Raw genomic sequence first — 23,624 nt, 5'->3', positions numbered from 1 at the left:
AAAAAGAGTTTTCTTATATTTCTATTACAATATGGGCCAAATTAAAGGGATTACGAGGCCTAAAGCCTCAGTGAATGTGAATTATCTTTACTGTGCAAAGCACCAGTGATGTGCTTAGGACTATACCAGAGTCTAAACCAGAAAAGGATAAAACTAGGTGCACAGAAAGATTCTGAGGAATCCTGTGATTTTGGAAATCTCCCTATAACATAAAAATTGAAACACAGAAAACTTTGAACTGACAGGGTGGTTTCTGTGAATTTCTTAGAAGAAAACAACACCTAAACAACACCTCAGAAAACAGAGATTGCAAACTGCTTTGTTGGCATTAGGGAGCTTTCTGGAAGATGCAGAAAGATAAAAAAAAAGGCATGGGAATGTCGCTGTCAGAACCTGGACATACGGAAGTCATGGCAAGAAATAAGGTCTGAAATGTTAGTAGGATGAAGTTTCATAATATCAAACTGGCACAGGGACTAGGCTGGAAAAGCTTACAAAGAACAGCCACGCGTTTTAGCTCCCAGAGTAATTTTTCTATGTGATCTGGCATAGCTGCAGGGGGAATGGAGAACTGCAGGTGTAGAGCAGGCAGAGCAGAGAGATGAGTCAAAGATGACCGCAAGTGGAGAGAGGTCAATTGAAAAGAAGTAAAGAAGGCAGAGCTGGAGGTAATTTAAACTTCAATTCTACAGTGACTAATGACAGAAATAAGAAAGAAAAGCTGTCTCAACTACATTTTCTCTTTGGCTTTCAATATATAGAAAGCCTCAAGGGAAAAAAAAATCTCACTCAAATATTAGTTATCAAAGTAATAGTTCCAAGACATTAAAACATTTACATCTTCCCTAATTAAAGAGAACAGGGTGCTGTTTGTAAGAGTGGCTTATTTTAAAGTGTTACCTAGGGTTTCTCCCTATAGGGAAATAGTCTCTAATAGCTAATCCAGAACAGCTATTCCACAGCTGATCCTCAAGTTTGTGCTCTTCTCCCACAGTCAGTGCCTTTTTAGTCCATATGAAAAATGGCTTAAGACAAACTGAAAATAAAATTCCGAATACAGGAGCATCTATACAAGACGTTAGTCCAGAAGAGCTTTAGTGTTTTAAATTCAGGCTCCAGTTCTCTCAGAGATGGCTCTGTTTTTATTTTTCTGCCTAACAAAATAAACTGGATTCGAAGATTCTTGAATAGATGAAATAAAAATGAAACAGATGAAACGGAAACATCTGCCTAAAAAGGTAAGTTAAGCAGGTGTCAGGAAGAGGGTCAGCTTGTAGCTTTGTCCTAACTTGTATCTTACATTCCCACCTGTAGATGAGGAGTTTTGACTTTTTCTTTTAGAAAAAAACAGTTCCTGATTTGATCAATACTCATAGCAACAATTTAAACACCATCTGGGCATAGATAGAACTTCAACAAAACACTCGAAATAGATGTAAAATGCCTATCAGTTAACATTGCAGCCAATGTAAAATAATTGCTTCAGACATGCATGCAACAGTTACAATTTCTAACTCAGTTTTCTAGTGGAACTCTGACACTTTTATTTTCAGTTTTAGCAACATGAAAGCTACTCCATGATAAAGACATAACTTCCTTGCTACATTTTTCAGGTTTCCAGTCTTAATGTGAAAATAGTAAACATACTAAATAAGGTGCTTTTTTAATTAAATAACAAACCTTTGTTTTTAAGATTAGCATGGTTGATCTTCCTCTCTTATGTTTTGATCTTATCTGTTCTTTATATCTAGCTGAAAAAGCATTTAAGTTGAATAATTCTTTCTTTAGAAAATCTGAAAAAATCATGCAACAAGAGAGTTCAGCACTTTACCTCCAATTTGCCATGTGCACAGCCTAATAGCAATAGGTTGGCTCTGTCCCTCTCACAGGAAATAGGAGACCAAGGCCATGCTCCATCACTAGTTGCTGACCACCAGCAAATGACCATATCTTGCATACAGTTTATTGCCAGGTGACGTTTCATCCTTCTACCTTCTGGTCCAAGTATATCAATATAAGAAATCTGATGGAAGAAAAAAATGTAGGAAATATTTGAGGTGATAAAGTAGCATAGTAGGAGCAAATGGGAGCATTTACTTTGGGTGTGTGAAAAAGAATGTATATATACACACAGAGTACTGCCTACATATATCTTCATATAGGCTGTCTGTAAACGTGAAAAATATCTCCTCAGACAGAAAAAGACATGCTCACACTTTTATCTGTGGGGAGGGGATTGGGATGGAAAGGAATATGAGTTAAGAAGGAATTTACTGTAATGACTCCAATCAATACCAAAATGTACAGTCATGGTTGCTTGACAGCATCGACCTCCACATAGGATTTAAGCTTAGCCATATTAAATGACAAGTTCTGCAAAGCTGACCACGGAGCTAAGGCTAGTGTTTAAGACATAATCAAATATTAAATATATTCTACAGCATTTGAGCAAACATATATCTTTCTTTTTCCTCCCTAAATTAAAGAATCCAAACACAAACATCTGCTTTGCAAAAGAATATATACTTTTCTGCATAATGTGGATGAGCTACAGCATCATGCGTAAAGTTTATGCAGCTCTTGAGAATTGTGCCTCTTCCTCAGGAAGGATTTGTGGAATTTATTATTCAAACTCTGTTATTTGGAGCATGGTTATTTGAAAACATGAGCAGTGCACCATCTGGGTGACACATGCCAAGGAAATATAGATTGCACCGCATTTCTGCTTAAGGAATTAATGGAAGGTTGATAGCTAGGGGAAAAAAAAACTATCTTGCCATTGCTGGTCAGCAATAATCGAACCACTTTCTGGGGATTAAGCGCATGGCTAAGCCTACTGGACCAGACACTAGCAAAGGGCAGGGGGTCTTCTTATCAGAGAAATGCTTCTGGAGCCAGTCTCACTACATGACAGATTGCTTTCATATTCCTGTCTGCAAGGCAACAAAGGCTGGCAGTAATGCGATAATGCCAGAGTGCAATGGGTGTTAAGAACCCGTTGCATTTATGTATTGTATTTAGTAAATAATCAGGCTCATCCAAATTGTGATCTCAGCTCTCAACCAAGGCCATTAAAATCAAGGTTAATGCTTTAATAATCCTTTGCTGTTTTTTATATGGTCAAAAAGAACCCTTTTCTATTTGCATGGTCATAATATTATTGACCTCTTCATCCCCTGAATACACATCAAAAGGAACTGAAATCAAAGTAATTACCAATGTTGTTCTCTCATGGTAAACATTTAACTCCTTGTTCTGTCTCCTTCAGTAAATTGAAATGGATTAAAAAACCACAGACAGGAAAAACTTGCAAAAGGTCAATATTTTCAGAATATCCTGTGTTTTACTTGTCAAAATACTTAGATGTGTAAAGATAAAACATACACAAAAGTTAACAGGTAGCTGCTACTTGAATTAGAACTATATATAAATAGTTAATTGGGTGACAACACATTGATTAGCTTGGAAAAGCACAAATACTTCCACGTGTTAATTAGTCCTGTATAGTAGCATTAACTGTTCTTAACAATTTCATATGTAATAACAGCCACAAATCTTTTGTAAACCTTTATGTCTTGCAATAGACATGTCACTCTCAAATATGGACTAGTGCCACTGAGAAAAGGCAAATGATAATAGTTGGTATTCTATTTTGCTGGTCTCAAAACTGTAGTGATTCATATAATAAATTTTCTTTTATTGTTTCAGAATGTAAATAAAATTCAATCATTTAGAAAGGAAGAGGATAGAGAGATTAATTCTTTCATTTAGGTATGCATTGTGTAAAAAACCCAACTTTTGGATAAATATCAAGCTGTGAGGAGGAAAGCATGGTTGACTTGTTCTTATTATTGACAGCACTCTGGCAGTCCAGCACTGCTGCCAATTTTGCCCACGGTGAGCCTGGACACCAAACAATGTGAAGTTGCTTATCATTACAATAATAATATGAGAGAAATTTAATTATATCATTGCAAGCATTTTTTCTCATTTACATTTCTTAAGGTTACACCAAAAGTCAGAGGCAGAAGTGAAGGCTACAATCAAATTTCCTGAATCTTGGCTCCAGATTTTAATCCCGTGGTAGTTCTATACCAGTGCAAGTTATCTTTTTCATTCAATTTCTCTTGAAAAAAAATCAGCTCTAAGGAATGGGGTTTTTTCCCTACCCACCCCCCCATTTGTTATTGTTACAAGTTTGCACAGTTCTAACTGAGGATGATTTTGTTTCTACTGAGAGTGGCATTAGTGCTGACTGTGTGATCTTTAGCTTTTGGAAGTTTGACCAAAATCAGCCATGAAGAACTCTAAATCAGTGTAGAGAGCTGACATAATATTATTGCAGCAGTGAATAATACTTCCTGCAGTCTCACACTGGTGCAATTCTGAAGATAATAAAAATTATATTTAGCTGCCTAACTAGCAAGCCTCACACAAAAGAACATTCAATTAAAAAATGCAAATGCCTTTTTTTTTGGCTGGCAGTGAAGTATTCCATAGTGATTCCCACTGATTTCAAGAGAAAGCAAAGTTAACGTTGAACACGGAGGTGTTTTGAGAAGCTCAGCTGTGTCAGCAAAGAACTGAAAACTTAACAACCCTATTAAGGAGTGCAGCAGATATTTCCGGTTTTTCCAAACATTAAGTCAGGAGCTGTGGCCCTCACACTCCAATGACAAAGGCAGTTGTCAGTTCACCATGGCTTCCTCGTTAAACTTTAGCACTGTCAAAAAAAAAAACCCACCCCCCACACCACACTCACTTCCAAAGCACAGCCTTAACCAGGCACAAGGCACATCATTTTAAAGTAAAGTATGTATCAGCTCAGTTCCCAGTGAACAGTGAACTGTCTCAAATCCACGTTATGGAGGCTGGATCAATCTTGCAAACACAAGCCATTGCTGAAAAGAGGCCCTGAACTGAAACAGCCTGGAAAATGTATTAGATATTAATCCTAGCAGAAAGTATTTCTACCAAGCAAGTTAAAACACATTATGGCAAAACTTAAATTAAACATATCCTTAAAAAGCTTGCCTTGCAGATGCAAGCTCCCTTATATCAGCAAGCAAATTACTAAGGGGTTGTCAAGGGGAAAATATTTGCTAGCACAAGATTGTTTCCTTAACATTTACCCAGTCTGAAATAAATACAAACTCTCTCCTTTGCTCACAGCATCTTTCTACCTTTCTCGGGCAAAGGCTTGACCCTTCTCCATTCTTGCAGTGAATTGGATGCAGTCCCTTTCCTACTTCACCTGTTCAAAGTTAATTGCCTTGGCTGATTATTTTTTCATACTGCTGTAGCACCATGCACTTCTACCTAAGGTCAGCTGTTGCCCTGATGCCAGAGAGCTTATGGCTGAAATCAGTTATGTCTGCACAGCCCAATCCATCCAAGATACAGTGTAATTCAGCCTGAGATGAGCTGGTTTCCACTGACATACAGACTGGATAGTTTAAAGCCAGCTCAGCTCTCTCTAGGCTACTTTCAGCTGCTGGTGTGACTGTGGTATAGACAAACCCGCATGTAAAGGGCTGCAAAAAAGGAGTATTTTAATCTTCACTAGTGTGTAACTAGTGAATTGACATACATTGGAACCAAATCACTTGCCTAAGGTCACATATATAGTTGACCAGTAGTGAGAAACTCAGCTTCTTTACCTTGAGCCCTAACTCAGTGGCTTAATTGTAAAAGTGACTCTCCGAACAACTCCATCACTGTAACTAGAGGGGAAATTCAGATTTCTGCAAAGAATTACAGCAGTCTTGGAGCTCAGACAGATAGCTGAAGTATCAGAGCTTCATGAGTTTGTGTCTATCAGCTGAGCCACAGTAATTGACCATGTGTGTGTTTTCAGCCCACGACAAACAAGAGGTAAAACACATTAAGTTAAATCTTTCACACTGAGGTTTACCATTACAGATTCTGCTTCATGCTTGTTAGATGTCAAGAATGTGCAAAGGGTCAGTTACTGCTGCTCAATGGACACAAGGTAATCTGTCAAGCAGTGGTCACTCAAATGTGTGTCTGAGCCCAAACGTAAATATAGTAGAAATTTGGATCCCTCTTGGCTCAGTATTTTAACACGTTAACTCGGGATGTCATATAATTTTTTATTTTTGTATTTTTTTTACTTTTCAGTAACTGCCATTTTCAGACTTTGAGCTGCTTTGGTCAGTTATATAAAGGTTTGCAATTTATGCTGCTATACAGTATCAGTGAGTACCAGTGATTCATAATGTACAGTTCCTGCAGTATTTGCAGTCACCATTGACAGCTATACCTTAAAGTCCAAACAAGAGAGTTTTTCCAGTCTTTTGTTTACATCAGGAGAATCCATCTTCTTTGTAAACTGAATAAAGCAGAGTTGGCTATGATCCTCAAATGACAAAATGATGAAATTGTCTGTAAGAACAGCTGAAAAAGAAACCCAAATAAAAATTGTCAGTACTGTAATACCTTTTTCTAGTAACAAAAAAAAAGTACTGAACACTCCACTGAGACACTGCAAAAAGCAATTTTTTTCAAGACAGTGTCTTAAATATTGCACTGAAAGCTCTGTAATGTCCTAAAAGAATCAATGTGTCATCCTGCCAGGACCTTCTTGGAAATGAGAAATAAAGCCTAAGGAGTACTCTTATTACACAAACCCGAATAAATTATCTCATATCAAATTGCCACTACATCCAAATATATGTTTTATGCCCTTCCACAATAATTTTCATCTCAGTTCAGCCTTCAGTATTTTTTTTTTCTTACGGTTACATCCAGCAGTATTTCAGAAATGCACCTAATACAACTAAGTTTGTGCTAAGGGTGATAAATGCAAATTAGTACTTCAGGTGTATCTGGTATTTGACACTGTAAGGTTCCTGGTGCTGCTGCAGACATACAGGATTCTGCTTTAGGGGGGTTATGAATTTGATGAAAGCTTCACATGTGGGGGTACCCAAACAATACAAATAACCCAGATGGAACAGACTCCCTTGGAGTCTGGAAAAGCACAGTGGAATCCCTGCTGCTATCATAAGGGGGTGTTAGACCAAAATAGTTCAATACAAAAGTGATTAACAAATCTGTCAATGAAAATTACTTAGAAAATAGTATCTAGGATTTTTCCCAAGTTATTTTCCCAGTTATTCAAGCAGCACCCACATTTAAAGAGATGTGTGAGTACGAAGTGAGTCATTGGGGTAACTACTACCAGATCACCGAGGAATAATTGATGAGAAACATGTTTAAAGTAAAGCTAGCAAGCTGTGTTCAGACTGCAAACTCAGAAACCTCTGTTAAAAAGAAAATGCCAAATAAAGTGGATCTGGATTTAAAAACAAACATACAGAACCCTGTGGAACAATCTCTGAAAAACAAACGTAAAAAAGCACTTGCTACTAATATCCCAGATTCTTAAATCTAAATTTTGCATATCCTTAAGTAGATTGACAGTTCAGTCTCACATGGAAGCATGGAAAACTGGCTAGTCAGCTTTGCTTTGATTTAGTCTGATTTATAACCACTTGCATTTTCCAACAGCCATGTCCTGGCACAACTCTGAAGTATCTGGTATGCAAATGCTAAAGGGTAGAGTCTAAAGCCAAATAATTGCCTTTGAAATGTAACATTAACTCTAGCTTTTTTTGGTGGGAAAAAAAAAAAGGTGATAAAGTATCTGACTATAACTGAGATCTGTAGCTCAGTGCCATAATTGAGATCCTGCACACACATGAAAATTGAAAACCACTGAATGTGGTATCCTCAATATGTATGCACACAGTTAAAATATTTTGATGCCCTCACAGACACAGTTTACATCAAAGATGAGCCACAGCACACCTCAGATGCTGATGAAATTTTGCCTACAAATAATCAGAACCAGGAGGACTTTATTAGATGCAGGAGCACTACAAAAGCAGTAATAATTCTGTATTTTGTGCACACAACCTGACCTTTATTCCAAATGTTAAGAGGACATGCTACTTCAAATTAGAATTATAACATTTCATAAGTAATTTCGGCAGATTGTGATCCTTATCCATTTCTATGTATACGCAGTTGCTAAAGTAAGAAATATTATTTTGATACAGGGCTCTTGTACTAAATATAGAATTTCTTTTGGCCAACTTGATAATCACAAGCCCAATTCCAAATCAGATTTTGAAAGATGTGCAGTTTTTTTGAATTAAAGTGAATTTCCTCTGGGACAACATTATGTTGTGGTTCTCACATAGGAATAGTTCAGTATAAAAATTTGTATTTTGAACACTATTTGTTTGGGTAATAAAAGTATCTTTTGTTGTTCATGAAAGTAAAAACTGAATTGCAATGAGTTATTGGGTGGTTTGCTTTAGTGGAACAGAGGCAGTTTTATTTCACCTCTGGACATGGGTATTAGTGAACATGAAAGTTTAGGAAAATCTTGAAAAAGTGAAAATAAGGACAAACTATTATACAATGTTGTCTATATAATAAATACAGTGGTATAAACGTAGGAAAGCATATTTATTGCTTTATTATTTTTTTAGTTGTAAGCTTTTTTAGTTAGCAGTATTTTTTAGACAAATATTTGTATTTCTATGACATATTAAGCCAAGGTAAGGCATGATACATATAATTTAATTTTTAATTTTTCTTAAAGACAGAGTATTCCAAATAATTTCTACAAACAAATTCAATTTGGGTATAACCTTAGCTTCCATGCTTTCCTACTTTTTGTCACCTGAAAGTATGATATTTTCCCTCTGGAAACTGAGGGTAAAATATTGGAGATGGAATCCAGTAACTTAATTGAAGAGTGGAAAAAAAGGAATCAAGAAAGTAAATGTGTTCTATGCTCTTTGTGTAATTAGTTGATAAAAAATGAGGCTAGGGTTAAATTTTCTTATAAATAAAGATTCTACAAACATAATAATGTTAATTTTCATGACTAAACTACAATACATTGATAAGAAAAGATCAGAGGGACACAGTACTGTAGGTTTCTTAAAGAACCAGGCCAACATTCAATAGGTGCCTGGGTATGGAGGAAAATAAATCATTAAAGATCAAACCTGAATTAAGCACATAATCTTACCAGAAGGATATAATGTGGGACTACTTTTAAAGAGTTTGGAAGATAATTCACGTGTAATAGGGCTCGCATTAAAATTTCATATTCTTGCTTGTGCAGAAGCCAAGATACCTGATTGATTTCTCAATGATATGGTAGTCATATTATAAAGGTACAGAAAACAGGCATGTTTGTGTAAGTTTTCTTCTGCATTAAGTGAAAACTTTATTTTTAGCAGTCACTAGTTCATAACAATAGTGAGACTCTGGATTTTTAGAAATTAAATCAGAATACCTCCACATAACTAATCTTACCCAGCCTTTTTTAATAATAACTTTAATAATAACTATCCCATGTAATTAATCAATTGGCCAATGTTTGGTTCTGTCCCTTTTTCCTACTTAACAAAATAAACATGACGAGTTCAAATGGCATGTTCACAGTGGTTACAATGTGCAAGAAACTGAATTTTAGAAACCCACGCAGCATTTGACAAGCCTGAAAACTTTGATGTTAAAAATTATTCTTAAAGTGTTCTTAGTCCTGAGGGTTGTAACTATGGCATTACATGCAATTACTTGTTGTGTTTGCAAGTCCCCAGTGGCAATAATTAGTCTACCTGTTGACATAGTATTTCTCTAGTCTATTGTTAATGTAGGCAATTGATTTGCACATGGGTGTAATTACCATCACTGATGGTGTCGGAGATGAGCTTCCCCACCAGGGTCCTGTCAATCACCACTTTCTCCAGCTGTGGCCCAGAAAGGCTTAGGGACACCAAGACACCTGAGTGAAAGAGGAGCTAAATCCAAAGAGCGAGAAAACAAGACATCAAAAATCATTAATAAAGCGAAACGTTCCAAGGTACATATTATCCCCCGTCCTTTATGTAGTAACCTAATTTTCAAAATTGCAAAAATGAATTATCATTGACGTGAAGATGTCTTATAATGACTTTGAAAGCTCTTTCAACGGAAGAGAGAGATGTAACACCACACTGAATTACATGGGTACGAGAATTACAATTGCTGAACGCTTGAAGAAGCAGCATGCTAAGTCCCCAAATATTACATAACATGTAGTGTATTAGTTTGTTAAAAATGGAGATCAAAATTGTGTCCTGAGTGAGGGAAGGAATGACACTGATCACTCTATCACCCATGGATCTGATCTTTTCTATATAAAATAACTGCACAGCCTGCATGAAAAAATATATAGAGTTTAATGTAATTTTGTATTATTATCACAGATTAAAACCAGCACCTTTTTGCTATCCTTGTTATTTCTGATCATTCATATACTGTTTAACTTAAATAATGATGCCCTACCATAGAGATAGTTGTGAGCTCCCAATAAATCCCAGTCACTCCTCAACATAAGGTTATAGATGAAAGAAAGAAAGAATTTAAGCTGTTGGACAGTATAGTCAGAGGGTTATTTCAGAGCTAATAGAATAATTCTGTGTAATTAATTTAAATTAAATGGTACATATAATCTTGAAGACTAAGTCACAGTATTTATCAGGTCCTTCTGATGCCTTATCTTGTATGAGAGAGAGAATTCTCAGTGGGAGGGGTTATGAAAAACGTTTATTTTTGCATAATAAAACCATTAGTTATTTTCTGAATGCAACTATTACAGCAAAGGAAATCAGAAAATAAAACCCATAACAGAAATCCTCAATGGAAAGACTGTTGCAGACAAGTCCAGAGGGCTCACCAAAGGCCAGGAATCTTGGACTCCAGCTCTTTTTTCTACCTAACAGCAGATTTTTAAAGAAACCTCTGTGCTTTTTAAAAAAATTAACTACTAGAGAAATACTTGCTCTTGTAGGAGAATTTGGAAGGAAAAAAAAATCCCTTTTTGTTCTATGTTGGAGATATGAGACAAATATGTTTGCAATATAATTTTTAGAACTTTCTTGCAGTGAGATCCACTGGATTATATAATAAGTAAAAAGTATGAGGGACAGGAATGTAGTTATCTAATTGAGCTTGCCCCTTGTGCAATGCCCTGTTCCTGATAATTAAGTTACAGAAACTCTCAGTTATGCATATTTTGCTATATTACTACAGCTCTGTGCTCTCCATAGCACAGAACAGAACAAGTGTATTTAAATAAATTATCTTCTTGCCCTGACTAATATCTTTAACCAACATTTTTTGAAAATAAACTCTAGTGATGTGTGAAATAGAAACAAAAAAAAATGTGTGATGTGAAATGAATTTTTAAGAACAAAATGATCAGCCTCCATCCTGCCAAAATCTAATCATGCATTCACTTGATAAATATATATAGTCAATGTTTCAATATTCCCTGCGATGACAGATGTCCTTTAAGGTTTTGTCCTAGTAAAAATGTTAGACACAGTTACACTCATGCAGCTTTTATTACAATCTTTCAAAACTTCAATTTGTCCTTATGTTGAAGTTAGAGTAGATAAAATCACAATTTATTTCCAACGTGGTAATGTGAAGTCCAGCAAAGTTTGACTACTGCTAGCTACAAATGTCTGAAAAACCCAGCTGAAAAAGTGAGGGCTGAAGCCCAGAAGTTGCCAAACTGTGATGTAAGCAATGATCAAGAAAAATTACGTACTCTAGAAAGCTCAGTTCTAAGTAACTGAATGCATATTAGCCTGATAGAGAAGAGTAAAACACCCCAAAACTTTCAGCGTTATGTGCCAACAGAAGAGATGGTGCAATCATACAAATAAACTCTCCAATATGTTTATTCCACAACACCTTTGCTTGGGAGCTACGTCCTTCCCTCAGAAAGTGTTACTATACTGGTAGGTTGTTCCTAGGCTTCCTGTTCTTGCAGGGAGCAAGGAAAACAAACTGGAGTTAACCTGGGAGAAAACCCACTGTGAATCAGAACTCTGTTGGTAGCCTCCAGGTTTACCTGATAGAGTAGGGAAACACACCACCCATCCAGGTAAAGAGGGGAGGCCAAACAGGAAAAAATGTGTTTTGATGGTTAAGGATCTTGACTGACTGCATTATGGAATGAGGCCACATGCTTGTCATTCTGCTGACACGTCCATCCACTACCCTGTGTACAGATGTGCTTGCAAACTCCTGGCCTGAGTGCATCAAGTAAGGTTAGCATTTTTAAACTCAGGGTGTAAATTCACTTTATTTCTATATATTAATTTCCTGGTAATGGCATAGATCATACCTGTTACAGAGTTAGAATAAAAATTAATGAAAACTGCTCCAGTGTTTGATGACAAGACATTTATATAAACATAAGATATTGTGCTAATGGGTGTGCTTTGCTTTACATCTATGAAACTAGTCATTAAACCAATGCTATGGATTTTCAACATCGCATAGATCTTTATGTTATCAACATGACATGATAGAATGACAGAAAGAAGGTAAAAATAGTGTAATTTTCATGGCTTTTACTATTTTTCCCATTGCGTTCCCTCTTTCTTTTCATTTTACAGTAAAACATTTTTTCCCATTACACTCCTCAGAAGTTTGAGAAATCTGGGAAAAACTTAAATTTTACTTTAACAAATTTTTACTCTATTAACTTACCATGACTGGTAACACACCTTTGCTCCATAGGTTTAAGTTCATTCTTCTAGGAACTTCAGAGTCTAAATTTAAAAAGTAAATGAGAGCCCTTTCACCCTATATGGCCATTTAAGGTTAGTATTTAATCCATCTTCCTTTAAAAATGTTTTGGATTAGAACTGAGGATTTTTAAAAATTAGTTCCTAAAGTTTACCACGAAATACAAGCAGGTACTTAAAGAGAGCAGGGCAGGGGTGGAGTCACCACCTCTGGAAGTATTAAAGACATGCAGACGTGGCACTTAAGGACATGCTTTAGTGATGAACTTGGTACTGTTAGGTTAACAGCTGGACTCGACCTCAGTGGTCCTTTCCACCTTAAATGGTTCTATGATTCTAGACTATCTTTGGTCAAAAATATTCTGTAACAGAGAAAATTTTTATGTGCTCAAATTGAAAACACTATTTCAATTTGTTTCTCACAGTGTAGTCTATGCAAAGACTGTTACATGCTAACAAGGGTTAAGTGCTGGGACACGTAAGCTTGTATAGTTAAGCTCACATTTTGGTGGATGGGAGCAGTCCAATCATAAGTACAAATGAATATAAAGCAAACAGGGAAGATTGCAAACTTGGCTTGAACACAGATAAAAAGTGATTCAGCTCCAAAAAGTACTGCTCAAGGGAACTGCCCATCATTTCTGAGGAATAAAAGCGAATGTAAGAGGCTTTATTTACACTAGGCACTAAATCATTCCATCTAACAGATATTAAATTAGGGAAGGAAATTCACAATAATGAAACACATCATAAATTTTTCAGATTGAAGTACTGTGATGGGAAAAATAAAATCAGAAGAGTAATCTCTACAACTTAAACAGTCTCCAGGTGTTCCTAAACAAAATATGAAAACACAACTTCATAACTATTGGAAGAATAGGCAGAGCCTTTGTACTTGAATGTAGTCTGAGTGAAATGTTTGGGCATGTGGTCATTCTACATGCTGGGAAGGAAGGGCCACAATATCAGTATTACCAAGGATTGAATGTGAAGACTTTGATAGAAGGGATTATGTACTTTATGTGCCAAAAATCGTCCTCCAATGAGCAAGATAGACATAAGAAGGAGCTGAGGATACTCAGGGGAAGACTTAGCCCTTCCCTTCCTCAATAGCAATGTGGTCTAATATATATTTGCGTTAGTTTTTATTAAGCAAAGGACTTAAGTACTGGTTCATGACTTACGGAGTTTAGTAGAACTTAAGCATGTACTTAAGTGGATTCCTTTACCCTCAGAAACCTTAGCTCTTGCCTCCTCATTCATGCAGCTTAGCTGTTTATCAGCCCTTCTACCTAAAAAGATACCTGCGGAGCAAAGCCAGGATTTGCTTCTATCTGATTAAAATTGGAAGAGAAGGAAAATACGCCTGTAAAAAATATTGCTGCAAACTGTTTTCTCTTACAGAGTCCAACTGACAAAGGAATATGCAAAAGGAGAAGAGAATTGCAAAGCATTTCTTGTTCAAGCAGGTTCCCAGGGTTTTTCCCCACCTCTTCATTCCAGATTGCTTTCTTAGCCACTCCACCATAATTACTGTGTTGCATGCCTTATTACAGATGAAGTTATTGTTGTTACACGTTACTGTTTCACAATAATCAATGCATTTGTACTTCTAGCTCCAAATATCTAAAACCACACAAGACATTTATGGTTGTGATCAAAAGCAACCAAAAGAATTTAATATGAGGGCAGTGCTCCCCTCAGTAACTGGTGATGGGTGCTAGCTGCTCATGTGTTCTAGCCAGAATGACTTGATTTTGATATCAAATGTGCTGCTCTGTGTCACCACATAGCTTGCTAAATCACTTTGCTTATGGGCATTGTAGGTGATAGAACAGGCCATGTCAGAAAACACTGCTGTGGATCTCAATTCAGAATCCAGTTCTAAGTATGCCAGTTATGGCAACAGAAAAACCATTTATATGCATATGTAAATTGCAACACATGCACAATTAAATGAAATCAAAACAATTTAGCAAAGAATACATAAATCTTTTTCATTAGCAGGTAATAGATATGATTCATAGCTAGTGCTTGGCTCTGATTCAATAAAATGTATAACAGTGTTGGCATGTGTTTAATTCAACACCGTAATGCAAATGTAAAACTAAAAAAAAGTTGGAAATCAAATGTTTTGGCTAGACTTCATTAATTTTTACTGCCTTATATTGTAAAACCAAACTGAACCAATGGCATAATTTCATAGGAAGATTTCATGATTTTGTGGCAAAACTTAAAAGCATTCCAAAGAATTAGAGAAGGAGACCAAGAAGAAGGGAAGCAGCCAGGGCTGAGCTGAGTAAACTCAACAATACTGATAAAATTAATTCCTTAGGTTATTACTCCTCAGTAGGGAAAGCTGAGGAGCACAGTGGCATCTTATTGTAAAGACTTCTTGTCTTTTTCCCATCATCCTTCTTCTATGGTCTATTTATTTTCCTTTGACATCAGCTAACTGAAGATTATAGGATTATTTCAGCAACTCAACACAGGTCATCAAAGTTGGGGGTCAGAAGTACCATACAGAAATGGTGTGGGTTCAGATCCTATTGGAACAGAGCTAAAGAGAAGACCTCAGCCCTTTAGGACTCAACTAAGCTCTTTTAAATATGAGAGCAAGCTCCTTGACAAAAGTCCCTGTACTGTCTAGGTTATGTTTACATGAACTGGCACATCATCCATTTCAGAAGCCCTAAGCAATACTAGAATGTGTACTTACCACTGCAAAAATAAAGGTCAATGGATTTTTTTTTTTTTTGGCAACGGACAAGGAAGCAAATGTGAAACTTCTAGTGCACTGATTGTACAAAAAAAAAAGTAATAGGAGAGATTTTGATGCATAAAATGAACAGAAAGGTAGAAAGCTGGGCCAACGTTACGGTCATTCTAGGCAAACTCCTATAGAAAAGCCAACTTTGAGAAATACATTCATGTCATAGACAAGATTTCTCACTGAGACATATGCATGAAGTCTAATTGGTCATTTGGTTAGTGTGACAGCACATTTATTTTTAGCAGATGCATATGTAAAATTATAGCCCCCAATTTTTGCCTGTGGGCTAGTTTTAAGATGGAAGTGTTGGAGGAAGCAGTGAGGGATTAGGAATATTGATGTTTAGGTTACAGAAGGCACACTAGCAGCACTCCTTTGTTTTTCACAAAATCTGAGGGAAATCCTACTACTCTTTTAAAGGATAGCCTTGTTATCATTGTATCACCCTTTAGATTTCTTTCCATTTGTTCTGTCTTGCTCAAGGTTCAGCAGCCACAGAGTTTTTGGATGGCACATTGTTATTACAATACAGGTTCAGGTACAGATATGGCAGATTCAAATACAAAGAACATTTATTGAAAAATATGATGGCTGTTGAGTTCAATACTTAAATTTCTATACATGAGTTTATTTGACAATGTATTGCTACTAAAACCAAAGAGCTAAAAAAAAAAAGATACTGTAATTAAACCATATACTCAAATTTACCCCAAAACATCAAAATTATGACAATCAGGGTAATTCACTACATGCTCTTCATGCTGTTTGTTTGACACATTGCTTTCTATTACCCTTGAAAGTTAATGCAAACTGGACTCTTCCCACTAGCTCTGGTATCCATATAAAAGAGGCTGTGAATACAGTGGTGCTATGCCACAGATCCCACCATTACATGGTAAGCACTTTCTGAAATATTTGATTAGTATTCTACATAAAATTAAAAAATAAATGTACAACGTCTTTTCCAGAGGCTTCAGAATATTTGCATCAAAAAGGGACAGTCCAATTATTGCTGTAAAATGCTCAAAGAGAGATGAGGAGCAGAAAAACAAACCATCTGACATCAAAATTGATAGAAGACAGCTTTTCTGTTCTAGACTCTTCCAAATGATTCATTTTTCTCTATTTTATTTTCATTTGTTGGAGGTCTCTTATTTTCAGGAAGACAGAGAGTGGAATAACACAATTGTTTCAGCAAAACATTCTAAGCCCTGTTGGAGATTTCAATAATCAGCCACTATTATGCAAAAAGATATTTTGTTTTGTAATTGAGAAACCAAAAGGAGAATTTAAGGACAGAGAAATGACTGTGATTTTTATCTATAACTTTCACTCTGGCTATGTTATAACCTACACCATCACTTCTACTCTGGCCATGAAAACCACCTACAGAAACCCCAAAAATACTCAACTAATTAAACTACTCCTTTACATTATTCAACCCAATATAGAGCTAGACCTAATATACTGAGATAAAAGCATCCATCTCTTTTCTTTCCCATCTAGTACAAGAAATAAGTAAAATTGTATTTGTCTCATTTATGTTGATGTAAGCCTGAAATTACTTAGAGGATGCTAAGTCAAAAAATAAAAAAAGAAGGATTTTATACAGAACTGACAGTCAACCAAAGGTGTTATATGATGAAGGCAGAATGATCACATTCTGGAAAGAAGTTCACTGTTCCAAAGTATGTGTTTGTAAAGAATGAGGGTGGATGCAGATAGATGGGAGGGGAAGGAAAGTGATAAAGGAAGAATGGGCAGGGAAAGCAAATGAAGAGACAGCAAACTGGGAAGAAAATGAATACACTCACAGCTAATTGACTCAGTATTTCTTAACTAAACTCCTTTCCTAATCAGAACAATAATAACAGGAAAAAACGAATCCTCTAAATTAGCATACAATTAATATTTAAATAAGCTTTAGAAGATTAACATTCACAGATATATACATGTAATCTGTACACGAATGAAAGACATTAACTAGGGGTAAGATCTGATAGGCAAATGTAGCTTAGACAATAATATTTTTATTATTGAGGTGAAAAGACTACATACCATTTGGCATATCAAATATTTAAACATTTTGCTATTCCTAAAGACATTCCTGGAATTTTAGCTGTATAATGTTCAGATATTTAATATTCATTCTGTTGGCCCACATTTGGAGCTATTTGAATGACAAGAAAAAATTATGAGACTGAAAAAGCATAAAAGTTAGAAGATAAAACTTCTTTTTAGAAACAGTTATATTGACAAGTATTCCCCATGCCAAGCAGTTTCAAATATGATGCAATTCCTCATGAAGGCTGTATAAACATATAAAATTCATGACATATGTTTTTCAGAAGAAGCACATGATTAAGGAGCTAAAGCACATGTTCAGCTCTCCTACCTGTCCTACTGCTCTGTTGTAATGAGGATGTGAAAAGTTTTTTCTTGTACAATATGTGGAACTCATACAGCCAGAGAACATAGCTGTATGTGTGCCCCATGTCACAATATCTCCTATTCCATAACTTGATTAATGATCTAGTTGGTTTAGAGTTACAGTTTCCCTCCCATATTACACAAGAATAAAGTAACAGTGACAGACATGAAAATAATTAAGACATAAAAATATAATATAACACAGATTATATGTGTCATATTCCACAGACTCGTCTATATATTTTAACTGGTCCCTCAGTCTGCTATTCTGAGGATGTTTTCAGTTTCCCCAAACAATAAGAGTAATAATAACAATAACCACAACAACAGCAGCAATAATCATCCTCATCATCTCTCACAATCAGGGCCCTTTAATGTAATTTTTTGTGTTGATAAACCCCAGATTTTTATTTCAGGCATGTATTTCGGAGTAGAAATTTAAATAAACCCAATCTAGGTAATAAAGGCCCATATATTAAAAAAAGCCCAATGATTTTTGGTGTTAGTTAACATTTTAACACTGCTGCTTCCATCACTGGATGGCTGTTTTGGCACCACTGACTGAACACTGCATAACACAATACCTGACAGGTATGTTTGTTCTTCCATTTGCTCAGCACACATGGAGTGTTTTGCATTAAGTCCTAGAGGGCAACAGAAAACAGAGAGCGGAGTTGGCAGCACGCATTGTCACTATCGGTTAACAGACTCCTGATTTTTCAAGTTTACAGATGAGGCATTCCACACAAAGATGCAGCTGTTTTAGAACAGCCCACCAGACAAAAGCACATTTATCATCACTGGGAGAGTTGGATCTTTATGAAAACTAAAGCTGTTGAAAGAGGTCTAAAAACCGGATTAGATGTCGCTGTACTTGAAACCTTCTGAAACGTACCTCCACCTCCTTGAGTGCATCTCGCAGTTTGTCTGCTCTCTTGCTTTTCAGGATCCAAGGATAATCTCGGGCTGTCAAATAAAAGTTTAAAAAAAAAAAAGCAGAAGGTAGAGAAATGTGTATATATAGGTGACTGTATATATATATATGTGTGTGTGTGTGTGTGTATGCACGCGTGGGAATGTGTACAAACATTTTTACACATAATTTAAAAAGTTCTTCAAGTTGAGCTTCCTTTTCTGTGGAAACACAAAACTAGGATTCCTAGGAGTGACTTTAAGCGTAAAACTTACCCACCATTGGAAGGAAATGGCTGTGGTTTCTATTGTCAAAGGATCTCCTTTTGGAAGGCTCAGTCATAGGAACAGTTGGCATGTTCTATCCACACTGACCATGACTTCCACACAGTAATTATGCATAAAGCTCTCAGGACCTTACCCAGCTTGCAACGAAAAAGTGTCTCCTGTTCAGTATGTTAACTCAGATTTAAGTTATCAAATCCTAAACAGATTCTATTCTTCTGAACTAACATTTCATTGCCTAGTTTCAAAAAGCAGGCACTAACATGTCTGCAAAATATATATGCATGAATTTATGCATATATAGAAGTATTAAAAACAGGCAATTGTGAATGCCATAACTTATAGAGTATAGTTATTTATAGGATTTGCTTTTGAAAATTTGGTCTGAAGAATCTGCCAAGTCAAGCAAAGAAGAAATTGCATGACTGCTGAAGTTCTTTAACAAATTTAATAATGTACAGCACACTATTGTGGAAATTCTGGCCTAATACATTAATTCTAGTAACCAGGAGGCAAAGCTTCCTCTGGAGTTGCCAGTAATTGGCTTGTTTCATGGCTGAGAATCAGGCTCTAACAACTTGTGAAATTTCTTCATTTAAAAGTGAGCAGTTCTCTGTTCATAAGTGCACAATAAAAACCATGAGAAACTAGAACACATTGTTTAAAATCTGTTCCTATTTAAAGGAAACCTGATGAAAAGTTTTGAGCTCCAGGCTGTCAGTTTGTATGCCAACTTCCAGACTGAATGACTTAGCAGTTATGCTTAAACCTCCCTGCAAAAAGGAGCTTACAATAGGAGTGCTATAGAGTGAAAAAAATGAAGGATTTCATATATCAACAAAAGAGGACACCAGCATACAACTTCTCTTTGTGTTTTATTGGACTGAGGCCAGTGTTGGTGTAACTGTTATGATAATATTAATTAGGCATGTAAGATCACATTTTCAGTGGTTGCCTTCATAAATACTGGAATATTTATCCACATATGCAAAATGGGAAATTGCCTGTGCAGATACCAAACTATCTGTACAAATCAACAGCTGTGAATAAAGTTCCCCAGTGCTCCTTTTTCCAAAATGTGCCATGCAGGCTTTGTGCCAAGGGCACCCCTGTATTCAGAGCAGTGAAGTGCAGCAGCTTGTGCTCCTTTTGCCTGTCACATGTATAACACGTAACAGCCAGGGCTGGCATGTAACGGGCCTGCTTCTCCTTTCAGACATACAGTGCCTGTAAGGTAACACCACACTGAGCACAAGGGATGTAAAGCTATGATGCTCCTCCCTGTGTGCAACTCTTCCTCACCTCCCCACCTTCACAGAGCTCTATTGATTCCCACTGACACACAACCCTCTGCAGTGGGTGTAGATCGACCACGTGGCTGCATGAACCTGTACACCCATCCCCAGCGGGGCTTCGACCTGCTCCAAACACACCTAATGGTGCTGCAAAGAACTAATCCTTCCAGAACACATTTTGCCTTCAAATGTGTGCCCAATTCCGTGGAAATTTTCATTCTGGTAACAGCACAGATATTCCTTGGTGAAGTTGTCTAAAAAAAATCAATTAGATTTTTCAGAGTTGTCGTGTAATAATGTTTGAACATTAAGGAATGCTCTGAGCAATAGTAACTATGCAGGAGTTGTAAAACTTGAGCTAAAGAAAAATTGTACTAAATATAAAAAATCTTTAACTGCCACAGTACTGCTGTGTGGTAATATGAACTGAAATTATTTGAACCAGGTAATGCAGGAACAGTGTAAATGTTTAAAAGCTAAAAGCATTCTATGAAGGCAGCTGATTATTAATCTGGAATTTGATTTTGCCTGAAAGTACTTAAGTTATAATTTTCAGTTTTAAGGCAGCTGGTATTGCAATTCAAGAGCTGATTGGGAAAATGTTTATTGCTCATCTGCTAAGTAAAATTTCATAAGGAAAAATCTAGATTATTTTTGTGATTCTTTTTGACACTGGATTTGAGAAGCAATACACGCTACCATGCTCAGTGACAGAAAAAAAAAAACAGATTGCAAATATACCAGGAAGGAATAATTACAAATTTTCAATTGTCTTGTGCTGTGTAGTTCTGTGACCATCTATCTTGGATGACATGTGCAGAAAGTTACATTAGAAGCAGTCTGAGGTTATTTTAATGCTTTTCCAGGGACATCAGTAATCCAAATTAACAATTTGGCCTTACTGAAACAAGAAACTCAGAAAATATCCTTACATTCTGCTAGCTTTTGCTTCTCTTCTAAGTAACTGTGCTTCATCTGTGATGCTAAAGGAAAGAGGATGAAAAGAGGAATGATAATCCTTACAAGTGCTGTCAGCAAATATTAATATTAGAGGACGCACACAGTTTGATAAAACACAGAAATTTACCAGAAAAAATTAAGACAGCCCCGATGTTTTCACCTTGTAAGGGAGATACCTTAAATTCGCAGTGAAAGAAAGGCTTACAGAGCCCAGCAGGTGGGCTGGTGTTATTGAGCCCCCCAGTCTCATCAGATAGTGAAGGGAGCTGCAACTGAGCCCAGGACCGGGCTGAGTCCGTCTGTCTACCGGCAGAGCCACGCAGACAGCAGAGTGTGGACCACAGGGATGACTGTGCTACCCTGGACCCAAAGAGGGGGTAATTCCAGCCCAACAGACCTTTGGACCCGTGGTGAAACTTGTAGGATTAACAGGATTAATCAGATAAAGAAAATGGATCGTTCTCTCTGAAATGGCCATTTCAGATAGCAGGCAGGGCGCCGAGGCCGGACTGGCACTGCGGCGCGTTCGAGATGCCCTCTGCTGGGGTCCCAGCATGTGCTGGGCTGAACAGAACAGAGAATATCTTAAAAAACATAAGAATTCAGAGTATAACTTCCCACTGACGTTTCTAGTGGCATAAAGTGAATATTTTTCCAATTTTTTTTCTTCTCTGGTTTAAAAAGTTTTCAAATACTCTGACATAAATTGGGAGAGAGTATCTTTTTCTGTGCTTCCTTACTCCATAGAAATAGACATATATCAACAAGAAATTCAAAGTTGCATTTTTGGTGTTTAGGTTTTGTTTAGTTTCACTTACGATTATTTATATTTTACCTGGTTCTTTCTTCTCAGAGTACTGGTGGATCCCAATGTCTTCATCTACACAAATAAATGTTAATGCATTTCATTATGGATGTGACACTAGAAACAGAACACAACTTAGCAAGCAAAGTTCAGCATCTCAGTTTTTGCCAGCTGAAACAGTGTCAGGTATTAAAATACAAGCAATGGTGAAAAAACCCCCAGCATACAGCCTGAATACCATTAGGACTTCCAAGAACCAGCAGGCAAGGCATGAAAAAGGATGTGACAAATTTATTTGGAGCTGTCATTACCTTCACATACGCTTTGATTCTCTTCCAGCTGCCAACATGCAAAAGTATTTTTACCACCTTCCTAATCAGCATATTTTGTGTTCTTTCACAAGGAAAGGTAGGGATCACAGTGAAAAGTGTACCTTAGAATAACTCAAAATGTCTCCTAATAACTGACACAGCTGAGTTAAAGACAACAGCATTTTTTTAAGATTGATGAACTCATAAAGCTGCTCTTTCAAAGGATCCAATATTCTTAATTTATAGGTAATATCGTCTACCTGGTTCCCAAGGCAAAGAAATTTGGATGTTTCAGCTACATTGGGCCTGCAACCACACCAGTCACTTCCTGATGTGGCTGACAGGTAAATAGTTGGGTGTGCCAAGGCAAGATGCACTGAGCAGACCTAAAGGACAGTGTTACACTGCATCTTTTTTAAATAATTAGCTTGTCACTGCATCCATCTCCTTCTACACTCAGACACGGATATACCATGGGGAGAAATTCCATCCATGGAGGAAGAAGGTAGGAAGACACTGAAATGGCAGGCAGGTTTTAAACCAGGACAGCAGTCCTCCCTTCTGCCTCAGAATTTTTGAATGAGGTCTCTAGGCAACGAATAAATGGAAGCAAGAAGGTCAAAAGTGGAAAATAGGCACAGCAACACACTCTTTTAACTCCAATAAATCACAACTGTGATTTATTTAAACCATCAGACTTCTACGAAATACAGCTTTTGACTTTTTGATGTTATTTGTTGTTACAGAACAGCTCTCACACAAAGATGGGATGTCAAAGGCATATTGAGTCAATATTTGAATAATAGTGTTCAACTGAATATCCACTGATCATTCGAAATAATATTTCAGCAAAAGTATTGTCATAAATAATATTTTGATGTGGTCCACTTATAAACCAGTGGGTTTTTTCAGTATTATATTTTAGCAATAGCAAGGCAAGACGAACGAAGGTAATTTCTACATGACTAGTAATTAGTCATGTGTCTCCTGGAACAATCAATTAATTAGATAAATATGTCCTTACAAGTATAAAATTTCAAGTAATTATGCAAAACACCCAGAACACACAGTATTTTCTTATTTGCCCATTGAGTACAAATCACAATGCCTCTGCAAATCACTTGACTATAGATCATTCACCCAAAATTACACTGAAGCTTACAATCAAGTAGACTATGGCTTCCTGAGAAGAGAAATGCGTTCAATTAAATATAATCTTAA

General features: G+C 36.5%; 1 protein-coding gene across 2 annotated transcripts in view; it reads right to left on the bottom strand.

The window, feature by feature from the left end:
- The window catches only part of WDPCP (WD repeat containing planar cell polarity effector), a 145,018-nt gene that overhangs the window by 79,296 nt on the left and 42,098 nt on the right, over positions 1 to 23,624 (bottom strand). For both annotated transcript variants that reach the window (XM_008929042.2, XM_018084452.1), the window contains exons 3-9: positions 22,123 to 22,167; positions 21,260 to 21,310; positions 18,731 to 18,801; positions 18,420 to 18,479; positions 9,734 to 9,848; positions 6,284 to 6,417; positions 1,832 to 2,023 (exon numbers count right to left, since the gene is read on the bottom strand). In XM_008929042.2, coding sequence (XP_008927290.2) covers positions 1,832 to 2,023; positions 6,284 to 6,417; positions 9,734 to 9,848; positions 18,420 to 18,479; positions 18,731 to 18,801; positions 21,260 to 21,310; positions 22,123 to 22,167 — 668 coding nt within the window. The remainder of the gene's footprint in view (positions 1 to 1,831; positions 2,024 to 6,283; positions 6,418 to 9,733; positions 9,849 to 18,419; positions 18,480 to 18,730; positions 18,802 to 21,259; positions 21,311 to 22,122; positions 22,168 to 23,624) is intronic.

Source organism: Manacus vitellinus, unplaced genomic scaffold, assembly GCF_001715985.3.
Source record: "Manacus vitellinus isolate BGI_N305 unplaced genomic scaffold, ASM171598v3 scaffold_70_pilon, whole genome shotgun sequence".
NCBI lineage: Eukaryota > Metazoa > Chordata > Aves > Passeriformes > Pipridae > Manacus > Manacus vitellinus.
The sequence above is the reverse complement of the archived record's forward strand: the minus strand, read 5'-3'. Positions and strand labels throughout refer to the sequence as shown.